Raw genomic sequence first — 16,271 nt, forward strand, 5'->3', positions numbered from 1 at the left:
TCAAAATATCGCATGCTCTTAAATGCAAAATTTAGTTTAAAAAGAGAAAAGTAAAATAGAAAATGCAAAAAATAAATGATAATTAAACAAAAAAAGAGAGAGAGAGAATGGAGATTTTGATAATATGATAATTACCAATTAATTACAAACTAACTTTTTTTTGATAGTTTACTCTTATCAGAGTTTAAAACTTCAATCATTTCAAATTGCAAACTATAGAATCATTAACTTCCACACTGCTGAGTTCGAAGCAAACGCCTTAAAAATGCAAACTTACAAAAAACAATCATAAAAAAATAACTATTTTATTTTGAACAACAGATAATATTACCATCGTACGGCTATGTTTTCAATCACTAAGAAAACCATCTTCATTATGAAAAAATAATTAAATGAATACGCTATATTTTTTATTCAATTTATACTAAAAACAATAGAACAACAATTAAGCTTTTAATTTAACATGGAAACATATTTTTTACATCAGTACTCGTCGGGTATCTGATTCAATTCATGATGCATATCTTGGAGTACATACCAATGACTATTCAATGTTGAAATAAAACAGACAGTTTCCGCTCACAATTACATCGACGACACAAATGCCAACAATTGATAAGATAACAAAACGAGTTTCCTGCTTCGTTTCTGGTAGAAACCAAGCTCAAAAATGTGTACTGTATAAACAACGGTGTTGACTTACCTGTCATGAGTATTGGATGTTCATTTACTGCGACTCTGAGCATGACATGTAAATTTGTTTACTCAATGTCTTTGTGATCATGTTTCGCTGTTACACCAAAAAATGATCCTGTACTATAATGTTTGTATTATGTGAAGCTCATGAAATATTGCTATATAGATTACTGATTTCCTAAACTGAATCAATATAGTAAGTCTTACTTAAAACAATAACTTCACTGCGGCGAAAAAATCCATACATTGATATAGGCAAGAAAAAAATCACATAAAATGCGGAAAATATTTTTGAACTGTGCATTACATAAATATTTTGTTATATGTATTATTATATGCGTAAAATTTTGTTTTTGATGAGATAATATTGGTATTGAATTTGAAATCAAATTCAAAATTTTCATTGACGCACCAAAGTCTTCAACTAGAAATCAATTTTGAGATATAAGATATTTTTCAAAAGATCGAATTCAATACATTTCGTTTTTTGGACGATTAAACTTGAAACAAACTTCGTATTTACACATCTCTCACGTAATTGGTTTAGTTATATTACGTCAGAAATAAGAGTGACGTAGGCCCAATGATAATTTTTAACGATGAAATGTTCTTAAATAGATAATTGAGTAGTAGAGCTAAAGAGGGCAATATATATTTTAAAATCGCAACGATTTCAAAAACCAATCATTCATACGGGAAGGAAAACGTAAACTTAAAATTTTAAATGAAAAATACAGAAATAAATCTAAATAAATACTTCACTTTTGCAATTGAATGTAAACACATTTTATTCAGTGACCTTTTGGCTTTAATTATGACTGATTTGTATAATTTGAATTAAATACTAAATAAAAACTTCTAAAATTTGAGGGAAATGTTTTCCTGACTCATGACTCTAAATTTCAACTAATTAAAGTCTAAACATAATATATCATATGTACAATTAATAAATGATAAACTATACATAATTTTGTATCCTGTTATATATTAGCGTAATAAAACAGGTCATTCTTAAACTTGACACTTCTATATTTTAATAATTACATAGCGTGCCATAGATAGTAGCTATGCTAAAAATGCGTAGGGATTTAGAACTCATTCAAAGTTTATTTGATTAAGCAAAAGTGGAAAAATTTAATTCTTGAGAAATTATGGGGGGATAACCGCTTTAAATAGGATAATGGGTTTATAAACCTGAAAACAATACTTATGAATCCTAATTTTATTTAGAATTTAAAAAGATACAAATTAGAAACATTCAGTGCTACGTGAATATTTTTAGTTTTTCACATATGGTCGGACAGTTATATTTTTTTTTTTTTTTTTTTTGTGCGTTATTCTACAAATAATAAAAATCTAGAAACATACAAAAACCTAAACAGTTTCATTTCTGTATATTGTATTCATAAGATTTTTTGATGATTTTTCCACAATCGATACATAGAGGAAAATATTTCGTGTTGGAAAACTAAATTGTTTTAAGCACAAGTTGAAAATTATAAGGAAGAAAACTAGTCTTCAACAACAATTAAACACATTTACTTAGCAATGAATGGTACATTTCAGGACAATAAATGATTCTCGATACAATTTCGGTACACAAAGAAAATTAACGGAATTTTTATACTCATTTCATTTTAATAACAGGGTCACACATAGTCGGTAATTTTATAACAGATAGGGTTAATGACTAGTTATGGGCATCCAGCCAGTAATGGGTAAGTTTATAACAGATATAGGATTAATGACTAGTTATAGGTACCCAACCAATAATAGGCAAGATTATGACAGATAGGGTTAATGACTAGTTATGGGCACCCAAACAGTAATGGGCAAGTTTGTCTTGCATTGTCAGTATCAAGTTCATATACGATATTCCAGGAACGCTATTAATGGATTCTCAAAACGCATTCTGCAAGAACACCTCCACCACATTTTTTTTCTAAATATAAAGTTTTAACTGAAGTGTGATGTATTATGTTAATGCTTCTTAGTAACAAATAGCGAATTCATCTTTGCATTTTAGTTTTCTAAGGGTTTCTTTCGTAAGAACCTAACGTTGCTTTTATCGGGCCGCAGTTTTATCGTTCCTTAGCTTATTCTCTCATATATATTTATTTTTGCCATTAATTTAGATATTTCCGTTCTTTTCAAGCTAATATGTCCCTAACTAATCCCCAACCACAACTCACACAACGCCATCTGTAAAAAAAAAAAAAAAATGCAATACACATTAAATTAGCCAAAAGAAAAGCCCTGTCATTGAATAACCTCATCGGTTCATATTATAAGAGCCACATTTCAAACGTCTTTATTATTTTTTTAGTTTTTATTAAATTCTAAACCTAAATCTCTGTATTATTTAAAAGACCTAGAAGAGCAGGTGACAATGAAAAATCGTTTCGCTTGTCCATCATTTTCATCATGCAAAATATTCAAAATACATAATACTTTGTATTTCGTATAAATATGAATCAGATTTGTTAATGCTAAAAGGAAGTAAATCAGCACTGATCGCAAATTGAAATACACCCGTTCAAGAAAAACTGATTCATATGTAAAACACGTTAATTTGATTCTTTTAAGTCTCATAAGTGCAGATAGGAATTAAACGATGCTGAAATAAAAAGGACAAAATATAAATTTAGTATCATTTTATGCACTTTATGCTTTATATAAATGAATTATGCTTTCTTTTATTTCAGAGAAGAGAAAATTAAAATATGGCAACATTGAAGGCCTGGAAGAAGGAACTTACATCAAGCTGACAGGGACCCCTCAGTACACCGTGGAATGTGGACCTCCGATACAAAACAATTCCAAAAATAACTCTTTCAATGGAAAAGGTAAAACGGCCCGAAAGCGGGAAGATTCTACATATAGTAGTATGTCCTCAAGTAGCCAAGGAAATGCTTCAGTTTCAAATTACGTAAGTATCAAACTATAAAAGTACACAAAAATATATTTTAGGAATAATAACTAATTTTTAAAAACACCTATTTTTTAACTATTTTAACATCCGTCTAAAATAGTTGAGCGGTAGAATTATCTTAATGTTTTATCTTAAACATTTTTGTCATGTTCGTACAGTCACTGAAATGAAAGTGTATTACACTGCAAAAAAAAAACGAAACGTTACTGAGTATTTCTGTGTAACGTTTCAGGAATTCAATGGTTTTTACCCACTTCCTGGAAAAACCGAGTATCATTGTCAAAAAGTTTCCTGAGGTTCTACAAGTTGCACGAATGCAGACTTCTCACAGTTGCGAAACATATTTTTAGCTCCCAGTTTAAAGATTAACAGAGCGTATTTATAAGACGTATCGGCTTGTGCTCGATTGCGGGTCGTCCATGCTGATCAAGCTAGCCAAAGGGAGCGAATAAGTATAGGCTACGTTGCTTTGCAAGAATTGCAGGCTTTTAAACTTCTCGATACTAGCTTGCAATTCTGACTTAGCTTTGACCATGTTTGCAATACTGCTTATGGAACTTTTTTAATAAATTAGGAAGGTGCGAAGCTATTATATTATACCTATTTAAGTTTACTCTACAGTTCTAGAGACACGACTGCTTTCAAATGCGAAGGTTTCTGGATTTTTCAGGAGGCTTCCGGGATAATTGCGGGAAGGTTACTGAATTTTAGCAGAAAACGCTCCTGGTTTTTGTAAGGTATCTTACATGCAGAAATTGGGCACATCAGCTGTCCATTATTTCCCTGGATCGTTTCTGAATTGTTTTTACAGTGTAGTTTGCGTTTTGTTTCTATTCATTTATGACAGAGGTAGGAAAAAAACTATTAATGGAATACATTTTCACCATTCCTTCGCCATCATTAAGAACCAATGAAACAATTGATTATACTATTATGTACAGCATCCCAACTAAAGTCAATTGCCCCCATCTTAACTTAGGAACGGCTGTTTTAATCAGGGAAGTGGCCTTGGGCGACTGAATAAAAACACCTACAGGTATGGCACCAGCCTGAAGGAAAACTTAGGAGTTAGCATTCCTATCTTGAAAACGGAACGAGAAAGAGACAAAGAATGATTTAAAGTTGTAAAGCATCACCGATTTAGTACTGTAAGATACCTTGTAGATATTAACGCAAAGAATAGGACGATCAAAACGCGCGTTTTGTTTTTTCGTGATTTCCTACACTGTGACGCGAGAAATCAATGTGAGAAGGAAAACAACAACCAGTTATAACAATATACCTTTACTTAACATTATGAGGTCGTGTTTTGCCGGAAAAATAGTAATTTCTCCTTCCGTTCAAGTTTTGTGACGCAACAGTGTCTGAAGCTACGAGAAAACAAATGCGCGTTTTCTTAAGTTGACAAGGCGTCTTTTCGTGCAAAGTCGAGTATGCTCTACAATTCTGTAATTTGTTTTCTCCCTCTATCGCATTTTGTTAGGAGAGGAATTCAAATTTTTAGTTTTGCACCAAGTGGCGTTTTAGGTGGTTTTACTCAGCAACACAGGGTAAATTGAAAATGCCTAGGCCCCGCTTTTATGAATATAGCAGCAGTTTCTCTGAAGTTAAGAGGGTTGCGAGGGTCTTTAGCAGGCACATTGTATGTTACTAGAGCACTAATTGTTGTCCTATCATTTGCACATCCCTTTCCCTAAGTCGCCCAACTCGAATTTCCGTTAAAAAAATCAAAAAAAAAAAAAAACATTTAAATAAATAAATAAAATAAAACCACATGATAGTCATAGGTATCAAGATCCCATTAATAAAAGCACAAACCATTTTAATAAATGAATAAAATAAAAATCACATGACTGTCATTTTCATATCTCTCGAACTCGATATCATACATTACAATCATCTCTCATGAATACTTCCCAACTTTTATGCCTCTTTGACGTGATTTTTAAAAGCTGAAACTCAAAGTGTAGCAAACAATCTTGTAAGTTGTTGTTGTTGTCTTTTGCCAGTTAGGCTGATGCGTCACTGAATGAAAGGTATTTCCCAGTTACCTTGGTGAAATATTGCATTGTCGCTTTTTATTTCCTCCAATCCCTTTCAAAACAACAAAATGTTAAAAAATTGTCTATGGTTTAAGTAATTCTCCCCCTCCCTAAAGAGCTTTAACACCCTCTAACAACAAAAGAGTGAGTTTAAAAATGCATGTGAAACTTGGAAGGTCCCTTGGTGGAGTCAGAAGCAGGTGTGACAAAGTTTTTTACCAGTTGGCTTTCCTATTACTAATTCGCCGAAATTTTTGGTACAAATGGCAGTGAACTTTATTTAAGCTGAATGATTAGGATGCAAAGTTAATTGTTTTAAAACGATAAAGAGATCAAAATTATTGATTTTGTTTAAAATGAAAATTATAAAAAAGCGGAAAATTAAAACGAGCTGATGTGTGCGTCACATGACTTCCTTATACTCCAATTTATGTAATGTCATTTTCTCATTATTGGCAGTTTTAATGTTATTCAATAGTTTACTCTCTAAATATCAACAATAGTGGGCAAATTGAAACCAGATTTTAAAAAAAATAATCGCCAAATTTGTCGCCAAGTACAAAACTTGGCGACCAAAAAACTCGCGATGTATTGCCAAGAGTTTGCCAAATTATAACACCACTTGAGTTTACATCGAAAATAACAATGATTTCCCCCAAAAAAGGGGCAAAAGACCCCCTTTGGAGCATCCGAATGTAACCAAAAAGGGAGGTGCACAACTAGACCCCACTAGGGTACCAAATTTCAACTTTCTAGGACATTCCGTTCTTGAGTTATGCGACATACATACACACATACGCACATACATACATACGTACATACAGACGTCACAAGAAAACTCGTTGTAATTAACTCGGGGATCGTCAAAATGGATATTTCAGGTGTCTGTACGTTCCTAGGCATTTATACACGTGTAGTCGGGTTGAAAAAAAACTCAACATTCATTCGGGGGTGAGCAAAATGGAAATTAAGGTCGATTTTTGAGTGAAAATTTTATCGCGAATACAATACTTCCTTTTTTGTAAAAGGAAGTAAAAAAGCTATTGAAACAAATTTTGAAAGACAAAGAATTTCTTTAACATGCTGCTTTTCTTTCATAATTGTTATGATGTTGAGTGCCGATTTTCCGAGCTAATGTGGACCACGACTAACTCTGATAACCGAAAAACTTGATTAAAGCGAAGAGTATGAAAAAAAAGAATACGTAATGTGACATATAAATGTTACATATTTAACAACTCCAAAATCGATACGAGTACACTATATTCAGTTCCTATTATAATTAAAAAGTTCACTTAAAAACACTAATAAAGCACACTTTACGAGAATTAAAGAGTTTTTACATTTAAAAAAGTCCTAATCGTTTTTTATTTTTCATTTACGTGGCGCTTTCCTGCAGCACTGTTTCACCATCTTGTTTTTCAGGGATAACGGGAACGCAAGTGTCGCCTCCTCCTCTTGTTCTAGAAATTGAATAGCACTTTCGATAACGTTTAAGTTTAATTTTCGAGCTGTAGGAGAGATTATTATATGCTGATTTTCATCCTTATTGTCTTCCTCATCTTCGCTAGATTCATTTTCCATATTGACGATGTTAACGATCATTTCATTGGTAATATCACGTTCGTCAAGGTTCATTTACTCACTTACATCTTCGTTGCTGATTGGCTCAAAAAAGGGTACATTCATCTAAAAATCCAAAAGTTCGTCACTATCGTCATTGGAATTTCCGAGGTCTTCCGTGTTTTCTGTATTTCCTCCAGGACTTGATTATGGTTGCTGGTTTAACTTCATCTTAGGTCTTGGCTACCCAGTATCAAGTATCTTTTAGATAAGATTTCAAAGTGTCTCGAGGGCACTTTTGTTTTCCTCACTTCCTTCAACAAGAGCTTTTAGCATTTCCCACCCGTAATTTTCTGTCCTCCTAAACACCATGATTTAAAATCTGAATTAATAATGCAACATTGGGAGGCAAAAGGAAGAGCTTCGATATTGCCCCTCAATACTTTTTTATCATCCGGATATCAGGAAGCATTGTCAAGCAATAATATTGCTTTCCATATTTTTTTAGAATGTTTTTACATTAAAAACGAATTCGTCAATTAAAAAAAATTTAAAAAAAAAAAAAACAATTTTTAGACAAATTCGCATTCATCCATGCACTAATAATAAACTGTTTAACTTTAGACGTGAACCTTTTTAAATGCTCTTGGTTTTAAGGTTTTGAAAGTTGAATTTTGTTTTCCTAAATGATAAAATTCAGATTTTTTTTTCGGTGGTAGTTTTGAAAATAAAAAATAAACTAGAACAAAAAAAAACGTATGCTTGAAATATTTCATGGCTCGGTTAATGCGAAAACTCGTATAACCGGGACACTGATTTTCTTTCAAAATCAAATTGATCTAGAAAAAAAGGAAAAACAAGTTTATCTCAATTATGCGTCGTTTTTAGTCAGTCCATCTGAACCGAAGTATAAGAGAAAAATGTCTGTACAGTGGAGGCCGGTTAATTTAATCAACCGCTTTAACGAATCAAATCGTCAAAAAACAGAACAAAATCCAGCTGTATTGAATTGGCTGCTTTATTTAATCAGCCGCTGTATGGAATCAAAACTGTTTAGAACAAACGTGATTCATATAAGCAGCCGCAGTATTATGAATATTTAGCAAAATATTTTCTGCAGAAATATTTGGATTCGCTTGTGGATCTATGCTTTAAGCGGATTACAGGGGAAAATGACAGATAGTGTTTCCAAATGTGTGCAGAAAGGATTTACAGTGTATATATTATATAATTACTCTTTGAATATACGCAGTGCGTTTAAAACAATAACTTTTGAAATAAGATATTAGGTGCATCTGGAGCCAATTAAGAAATAGATACATAAGGTTTGAGGCAGCAATCCCGGAGATCCAAAGAAAAGCGAGCTTCTAAAAAGTATAAGAAAATTATTAACTTAAAGCATTGTCTGCATATCGCATTAATAAGTTAAGAGGAAAATTTTAACTGCACGATACGAAAATGAATGATTTATTGTTTTTCCAGCAAAAAATGTTTATTCAAAGCTCTTTGTTTTTAGGTTAATTTTATAACTAAAAAAGAAAATCGCCCATCGAGATTAAAACCGTAATCTTTAAGAATAAAAGACGGTTAAGCTTTAATAACGGAAGACATTCATTGAACAATTTGAATGTTAAAAATGTTTTTAACATAATATATAGCTGTCAAAAAAAAAATTAAGGAATGAGGGTGTATGGAGTAAGAAACCTGTTAAGCCAACCATCTCCATACCTGAATATTCATTTTCGTACACATGACTTCGCTTTCAGAAGCTCTGGGGATGGGTAATTTTGCTGGGCAAATATTCTGCAATAATAATTATAATTTTCTCTTAAAATACTTAAGCATGTTGCTCAAAACCTTTCATGGTAAGAAAATATTGTTACAAATTCTATAATTAGTAATTATTTTTCTGATTAATTTGTCGTAATCTAGCTAAATTTGGCGTTTACTAAATTATCTTTCATCTAAAATTATTGTAGCAACGTAACCTGTAAATAGTTTCTTGTATGAATATACAGCCCCCGTACATTCGGCTGAAGTATACGGTCCCCTCATTTCTGAATAACAAAATATAAGAATGGAAAGAAATAAGAAAGTGTAGAACGGTGTAGCATTTTCTGGAATGCTTGAGAGGTCTCTTTCGATGTCTATAAATAGCCGTTACGCATGATAAAAAGTCAGTCTCGATTGAGAGTTTGTACAGTGTATTAGCTCTGTTTATTGCAAGGCATTTCGCTGTGTTGTTTTTCGTATTTGGATGTAAATACGAGTGTAACCGTTGAGTTTACGGTGTTGATTGATATTTGCTTTATTGCTGATGATTAATTTAGCAGTTGTTAACGATCTTTCCTGTACATACTGTAAATAAATCTCCTGTGTGTTTCTCAAGAACTGCGTCGTCCTTTCAAGAAAGTTGGAAGTCGCACCGGATCCGTAACAATATATTCTTATTAGAACTATTTATCATTCTTATGCAATTGTATTCATGTTTCGAAACTCAAATTGCAGAGTGAAGCTTCAGTCGATGCTCCGATCACTGACATTGAACAAGATGCAAATTATGGTCAAGTGACGTTCACAGCCTGGTGTCGCATGCCTGAAGGAGGAAATTTAGGAGAGCTGATAGTTGTTTTGAAGGTAAGATGCTGACGTTTTATTTAAAATAGAATTCACTAGTAGATTCTTCAGACGCTTATAAGTCTAATTAGAGTAGAGTGATTTTGAAATGCATAGAATTTGGACATCCAAATTCTATGCTTAATTGGACTCCAACCAATACAAATACATTAAAGTAATAATTTCATTCTATAAGTTTTAAATTAAAAGAACAATAGTAAATTAGTAGGTTACAATTCTTGAAATTTCGTCATAACAGAAAAAAATATTATGCTACAAACCCCTTGTTATTTGTTTTATTTGCAGTTTTTGCTTTCAAACATTTGTTTATTCAACATTTATCAAGTTCATGCTTTTTCACAACCAATATTTACCAATTTTTTATTTATTTTAATGTACAAACAAAACGTTTTTATTGCACTGAGAGAGGAAATAACACCCAGGACACCTGAGTCATGGCCGAGCCCACAACGTGTGTCTCAGAGACGCGTCGCAAAGCAAGACCGCTCGGCCACAAAGGCCGGTTTTCGTTTCGCTATTTAGAATTTACCAGCTCTGCGACAATGTTGATTTTTGCGCATGCGCTTTGAATTCTACAATTTAAAAACTCTTCTTAAAAACTTTAAGGAACAATTCATTTAACAACGATTTTTAATTTCATCAAAAATATTTCTATATAAACCTACCAATAAATTTTAACAATAATTTTTATTTTAGTATATTTTTGGTTCACCACATGTGAATTCTCACCTCCGTGGCATGTCGCACACCTCGTGTGACTGTTTCTGTTGCTTAATAACTTATTTAATTAAAATTACATACTTATTTATTATTCCTTTCACAAGTGTCTCAAACACTAATTGTTTAAGTATATTTAATATTTAATTATTGTGTTTTAGTTCGTTTTAGAAGGACAAGGAGTCGTGTCACACAATAAATTCTCATCTCCGTTATCTAAACACAAAATGCCATTCCTCATTAACACGTGGGAGTAATGACATCAAATTTTATTTTCCATGATATAAGGGAGCCCCGTTGTTTATTTTCAGCCATAGTTGAAGTTGTGAGATTTTTGTCGAAAAACAAGAAGATAGATTTTGCTTTAAAAAAACTCAGTGTGGTTATTCTGACTCTCACCTCCGTGAACTCTAATTTCAGGGATGTAAATTAATGTAAAAAAAGAAGTGATCCTGTTTTCATATGCTTAACATGTGCAGATTGTAGCAACGAAGAAAAAAAAATTTCCATCAAAAATGTATCTATTAAGCCTACATGAACGGAAAGATTCTCATACCTCCGTGAAACTCACCTCCGTGACAGACCTTATTAATGTCATTATTTCTGACATGAAAATAACTGGTGGAGGGGAAATACATCAATAATGGCATTCTACAAAAATTATAAATTGCCAGTAATCCTCAAATTTACATACATTTTTTAACATACATTTGAAACTACTAATTAAGCCGTACTTCAATTAAGAGAGCTTAATATTATATTTCCACTAATCATTAAAATAGCTGTTTGTTTGCACAATTAACAAAATTACTAGTTCGATATTAAATTGGCATCGATTTTCAAGTATTTAAAGTTTTTTTTCTTTTTTTTTTTTTAATTTCCTGAACAAGGCATTTTTTTTTATTTATGAGTAAGATAATTGGAACTTAGCTGGGCCGTTGTTTGTGGTTATTTCTAGTAAGTAACACTTTCATGTAAGAATGAAAAAAAAAGGTTACGAAATTGAAAAATATTTGCGTTCAAAAGTTACGTTTTATGGAGAATGACCCATTAATAGAACACGATTGTACTCAAAAACACACACAATGCAGGGGGAGGTTGCATGATCCGCAATAAGAATCAATAAAGGTAGCATTTTTCTCTCCTAGGGTTCTATCTTTCACTCCCGATGCACGTTAGGTTAATAAGGGTACCAGTTTTTTACCCTAGCTAAGAGTAAAATTTCGGTTCCGCATTGGGTGTCGCTGGTGCTTTAAGCGTTTCACCCCTGAAATGTGCCAAATGCAACAGTGTACCATACTAGCGCAGCCAGAAATACCTACTGGAGGGAGTTTTTTGATCAAAAATACCTTCCGGAGGGAGTTTTTTGATCAAAAATAACTTCTGGAGGGTTTATTTGATCAAAGATAGCTTCTGGAGGGTTTTTTGATCAAAGATAGCTTCTGGAGGGGTTTTGATCAAAAATACCTTCTGGAAGGGGTTTTTGATCAAAAATATCTTCTGGAAGGGATTTTTTGATCAAAAATACGTTCTGAAAGGAGTTTTTTGATCAAAACAGCCCTTTCATATGCATGAACTACTGTATTATAATTTGCATTTATGTTAAAACCAATACCTCTGGTGGGTGTTTTCATCCCTAATTCCCTCCTCCCTTCGCTGCACCACTGGTGTACCAGCATCTTTCTGTCAATCAAGTCAATTGCAGTGTATATTTATTTTACAACAATGTATGATAAAAAAAATAGTTTTAAAACGATAGGTGCATTTTAAAATACAGCCGCGAAATATAAAAAATAGCAAAAAGAAAGTTTTCAGCGAAATATTTCTTGTACTATATTATTGATAAGGTTAAGGTATTTCAGAATTGTAATAACTCACATGATCACCAAAAGTTTAGAAGAAACTAAAACTAAATACGATCTTAAAAACTCACGGAACTTGAATAACTCGCAGCATTTGTTGACTTTTTCCAGAGGGAAAAACATTAGAATTCCCCTGATTTCCGATTCGGATGGCTATCCTAACCGTCGCAAATCAACGTTTAAGATTAATTTTATTTTCTAAAGTCTTCATAAATGAAGGTAAAAATTAGTTTTTCAGGAATGCGGTTAGTTAGAATCACCTCAAATGCAAACGGAAGTGAAAAAAAAGACAAACTCACAAGTCCTCTAAAGCAAAAGATAGAATAGAAAAAAGGTAGATGGTGAAGGTAAACAAAAAAAGAATGACATTGAAGAGAATGAATAACACTATAAACAAAAATTAGTTTTACAGAAGTTGATGCGAGGATTTCGAAGTGCGCAAAAAATCTGTACGGCGCATAAAAGCGGAATGAGCTACAATGAGGAATTTCAGTTATCCCTGTTGTTTTTCCAGATGTTATAATTTCGTTGCATATTGTATAAAAAGAAACAAAAAAGGAAAAAAAAGGGGCAGTAACACCAGAGCTATTAATATTTCTTGACAGAAAAGAAAAGCAAGTTTCAGTCGCACGTCGCACGGAAAGTAGTGTCAGGATTATTAGTTTATTCAACCATGACATATAGGATTTAAAAAATAATAATAATTAAAAAGAAAACGAGAGAATAAAAAAAGAAAAAGAATTATCTTCATATGCCAAACAGGCCCAATTCATACTTATGCAACGCCAGTTACACTTAATGTAATTTTTAAAAATCTTAATTTGATAGGATTTTGCTAAAAGAAACCATACTCGGCCTATTATTACACCATTTGCTACAGTAAAAAGATGGACCAATGCATGTAATAAAATGACAAAATAATCTGCTTGGTACAAATATTTATACACCAGTGCATACTCGTTAACCCAACATGTAAAAAGCCCTAATAAAATAAAATCTTTAATAATTATTTGAATCACAAAATTAGTTTAAAGAATTTATTTAATAATAAAGAAATAGATAGTTCTCATTCATTTGCTGTGAAGGCAAGGTAAGCGTCAAAACTTAATGAACAAGCGCGGGGGGGGGGTTAACTTTATTAAAATTAATTGGGTAATTTGATTATATATTACAATTTAGCTTCAAACATCTGTTCAGATCAATTGTAATCGCCAAACGTCCAAGCAAACAAATAAAGTTGAGAGAGTTGAGAGTTTTTTAAAAAAAACTAACTACTTCTGTGAGGGAGGACTAACTAACGACTTCTTTTGAGGGTCTTTTTTTTTAATTACAAACTAAAGACAAAATAGCTTCATTGCAAACCTAAAAATATCTGCTGGTAGTCTGGACATTTAAATTGTGGACATAAAAAGTGAAAAAAATGGCAAGCCATGGCCAAAAAAAGAGGCATGGAAGAAAATTATTGAGAAGGCCAGAGCCCACCCAGGCTGTCGGGCCACTGAGGAAGGAAGGAAGGAAGTCTAGACATTTCTGTTCTACAACAAATTATTATAATCGACTTAATTAACGCAAAAATGAGTTTACTTAAAAGAAAAAGTTCATTTTATTGCATCCATAATCACAAGAATTATCTAGTGTATAAATAACTTGATGAAATGTTTCTTAGGCTTCGTTAAATTTAAATTTCGACTTTTTCAGGAAGCTCAAGATTTACTTCCAAGGTCATACGGTGGAACTTGCGACCCGTATTTGACCTTGCAGCTTCTCCGGGATAAAGGTAGGAAGAGATGGTCGAAATCCAGCTCCTCCACACTTTATGAATTTCGAACCAGTTCCAAGAAAAAAACTCAGCATCCCATTTTCAAGGAAACTTTTATCATGGAAGTCACCAAGGCTGATTTAAGAGAAGATTCCCTGAAGATAGCAGCATTCGATGATGAAAAGTATGCCAATGACTCTGAACTGGGAGAGATTTCGATACCACTACGGGAGTTGTCCTTGAGCCGAAATGCAGAAGAAAATGTCACAACGCTGGATTTCTTGGAACCGAGAAAGGTAAAGAAAAAAACATTTATAGCATACAGAACTAGTTAAGTGTTTGAAAGAAGACTCTTTTATTTCCCTCAAAATGCAATAGATGTATCTCTTAAGTTGTTGATTGTAAACTTATAAATTAAAATAATCTAAAGAAACAAGTAATCCTTTTTCAGATGTTCATCAAAGTGAACATACTGTATTTGTGTATGTATATATTCAAGATGTTTAAAAATGTTTCTAATGTGTATTTAAGAATTAAATTCTTGTAAAATAGTGTCATTTATTATACAGGTTGTTATGGTTTAACCTGCAAAACCTCTATTTTCGCAACCGTTTTTCCTAAATTCATACGTCCATTTGCAAAAATGTTCAAAATCAGATCCAGAGTTAAGATATTAAAAGTTTCAAGCAAAAATAAAAATAAGTCAAAAAATTTAAAATTGAACTTTTTATACGAGCCCTAGGTCCCCCAACATTTATTTAGGGAAATAATCTCCATTGAAAAATATTACTAGCACAAAACACTTGACATTTGTGCTACCAAAACTCAAGGAGATATTCGACTTCATAGCTTTAAGGGACCATACAGAAGATGAGATTTGAACTTATCGCCCTTTTAAAAGAATGACAAGTTGTAGAAGTAAAAAAACAAAGTATGTATATTTTTCATTGCTATTCAAAAATAAATGCATATGTTATATCATGATGCGCTAAAACACACTACAAAACCGTCGAACAGTTTAAAAACCCACTCTCTATGCACACATGTAATTTTAAACTCTGTTAATCGATATATTTTCCCACAAAAGGTGTCATTGACGGCGGGTGTGTAAAGTGATGTAAGTCACAAAACGCTGCGTTTCATATCTCAGTGAATATTGGTCGTACTATTATCAAACTTTTAAACCATGGTTTGAGCTGATTCTGAATGTCCCTAATTGGCCTAGGATGAAATCTGTCGCCATGTTTCGTTTATTATCCGGCCATGATTGCCTACGAAAACATCTCTGTCGTATTAACGTGGTTCCTGACCCTTTCTGCACTTTGTGTGATCTCCACGAAATAATGGACATGCCTCATTTGTCCAGATGTCCTGCTCTCCCTCGGACATCCATCTGGGAACGCTATTAGATTGCTCGTTTTCATTTATAGTTTTGTTGTTATCCTTTTGATATTCAACTGTCTTTAAATGTGCCATTGGAAAAAAAATCAAACTTTTTCTGTTGGTAATATTTTTCAATGGAGATTATTTCCTTAAATATGAGTTAGGGGACCTTGGTCCCGTATAAAAAAAATAAATTTTGTATTTTTTGACTAATTTTTATTTTCGCTTCAAACTTTCAATATCTTAACTTTGTATCTGATTGAAACATTTTTGAAAATGGAAGTACGGATCTAGGACTAACGGTTGTAAAAATAGAAGCCTTGCAGGTGTAATGTAATGCAAAATATACATTCGGTGAACCTATTTAGTGTATTTGGATAATTTTTCCATCAAAAGAATATGCATGTAATGAATATGGCCACTATGATATATTTCTATAAGGGAACTGAAATTTAATATTTTGAATTCATGGCCTATTTCCTTTCTTTATGTAGGAACATGGTGAAATACTTTTTGGCCTGAGTTACTTGCCAACAGCAGAAAGGCTAACATTTACTCTGACTAAAGCACACAATCTCCGAGTGACTGCTGATAGCACAGAAGCATTCTGTAAGTTTTATTACATATTACAATAATGTAGATTTCATAACAATTAATGCTACATTGAAACGTTTATTTAA

General features: G+C 32.5%; 1 protein-coding gene across 2 annotated transcripts in view; it reads left to right on the top strand.

Annotated features, from left to right (window-relative positions):
- The window catches only part of LOC129231479 (synaptotagmin-5-like), a 174,542-nt gene that overhangs the window by 155,378 nt on the left and 2,893 nt on the right, over window positions 1–16,271 (top strand). For both annotated transcript variants that reach the window (XM_054865806.1, XM_054865805.1), the window contains exons 3-6: window positions 3,402–3,625; window positions 9,742–9,870; window positions 14,148–14,504; window positions 16,086–16,200. In XM_054865806.1, coding sequence (XP_054721781.1) covers window positions 3,402–3,625; window positions 9,742–9,870; window positions 14,148–14,504; window positions 16,086–16,200 — 825 coding nt within the window. The remainder of the gene's footprint in view (window positions 1–3,401; window positions 3,626–9,741; window positions 9,871–14,147; window positions 14,505–16,085; window positions 16,201–16,271) is intronic.

This window comes from Uloborus diversus, chromosome 10 (genome assembly GCF_026930045.1).
Source record: "Uloborus diversus isolate 005 chromosome 10, Udiv.v.3.1, whole genome shotgun sequence".
Taxonomy (NCBI): Eukaryota; Metazoa; Arthropoda; class Arachnida; order Araneae; family Uloboridae; genus Uloborus; species Uloborus diversus.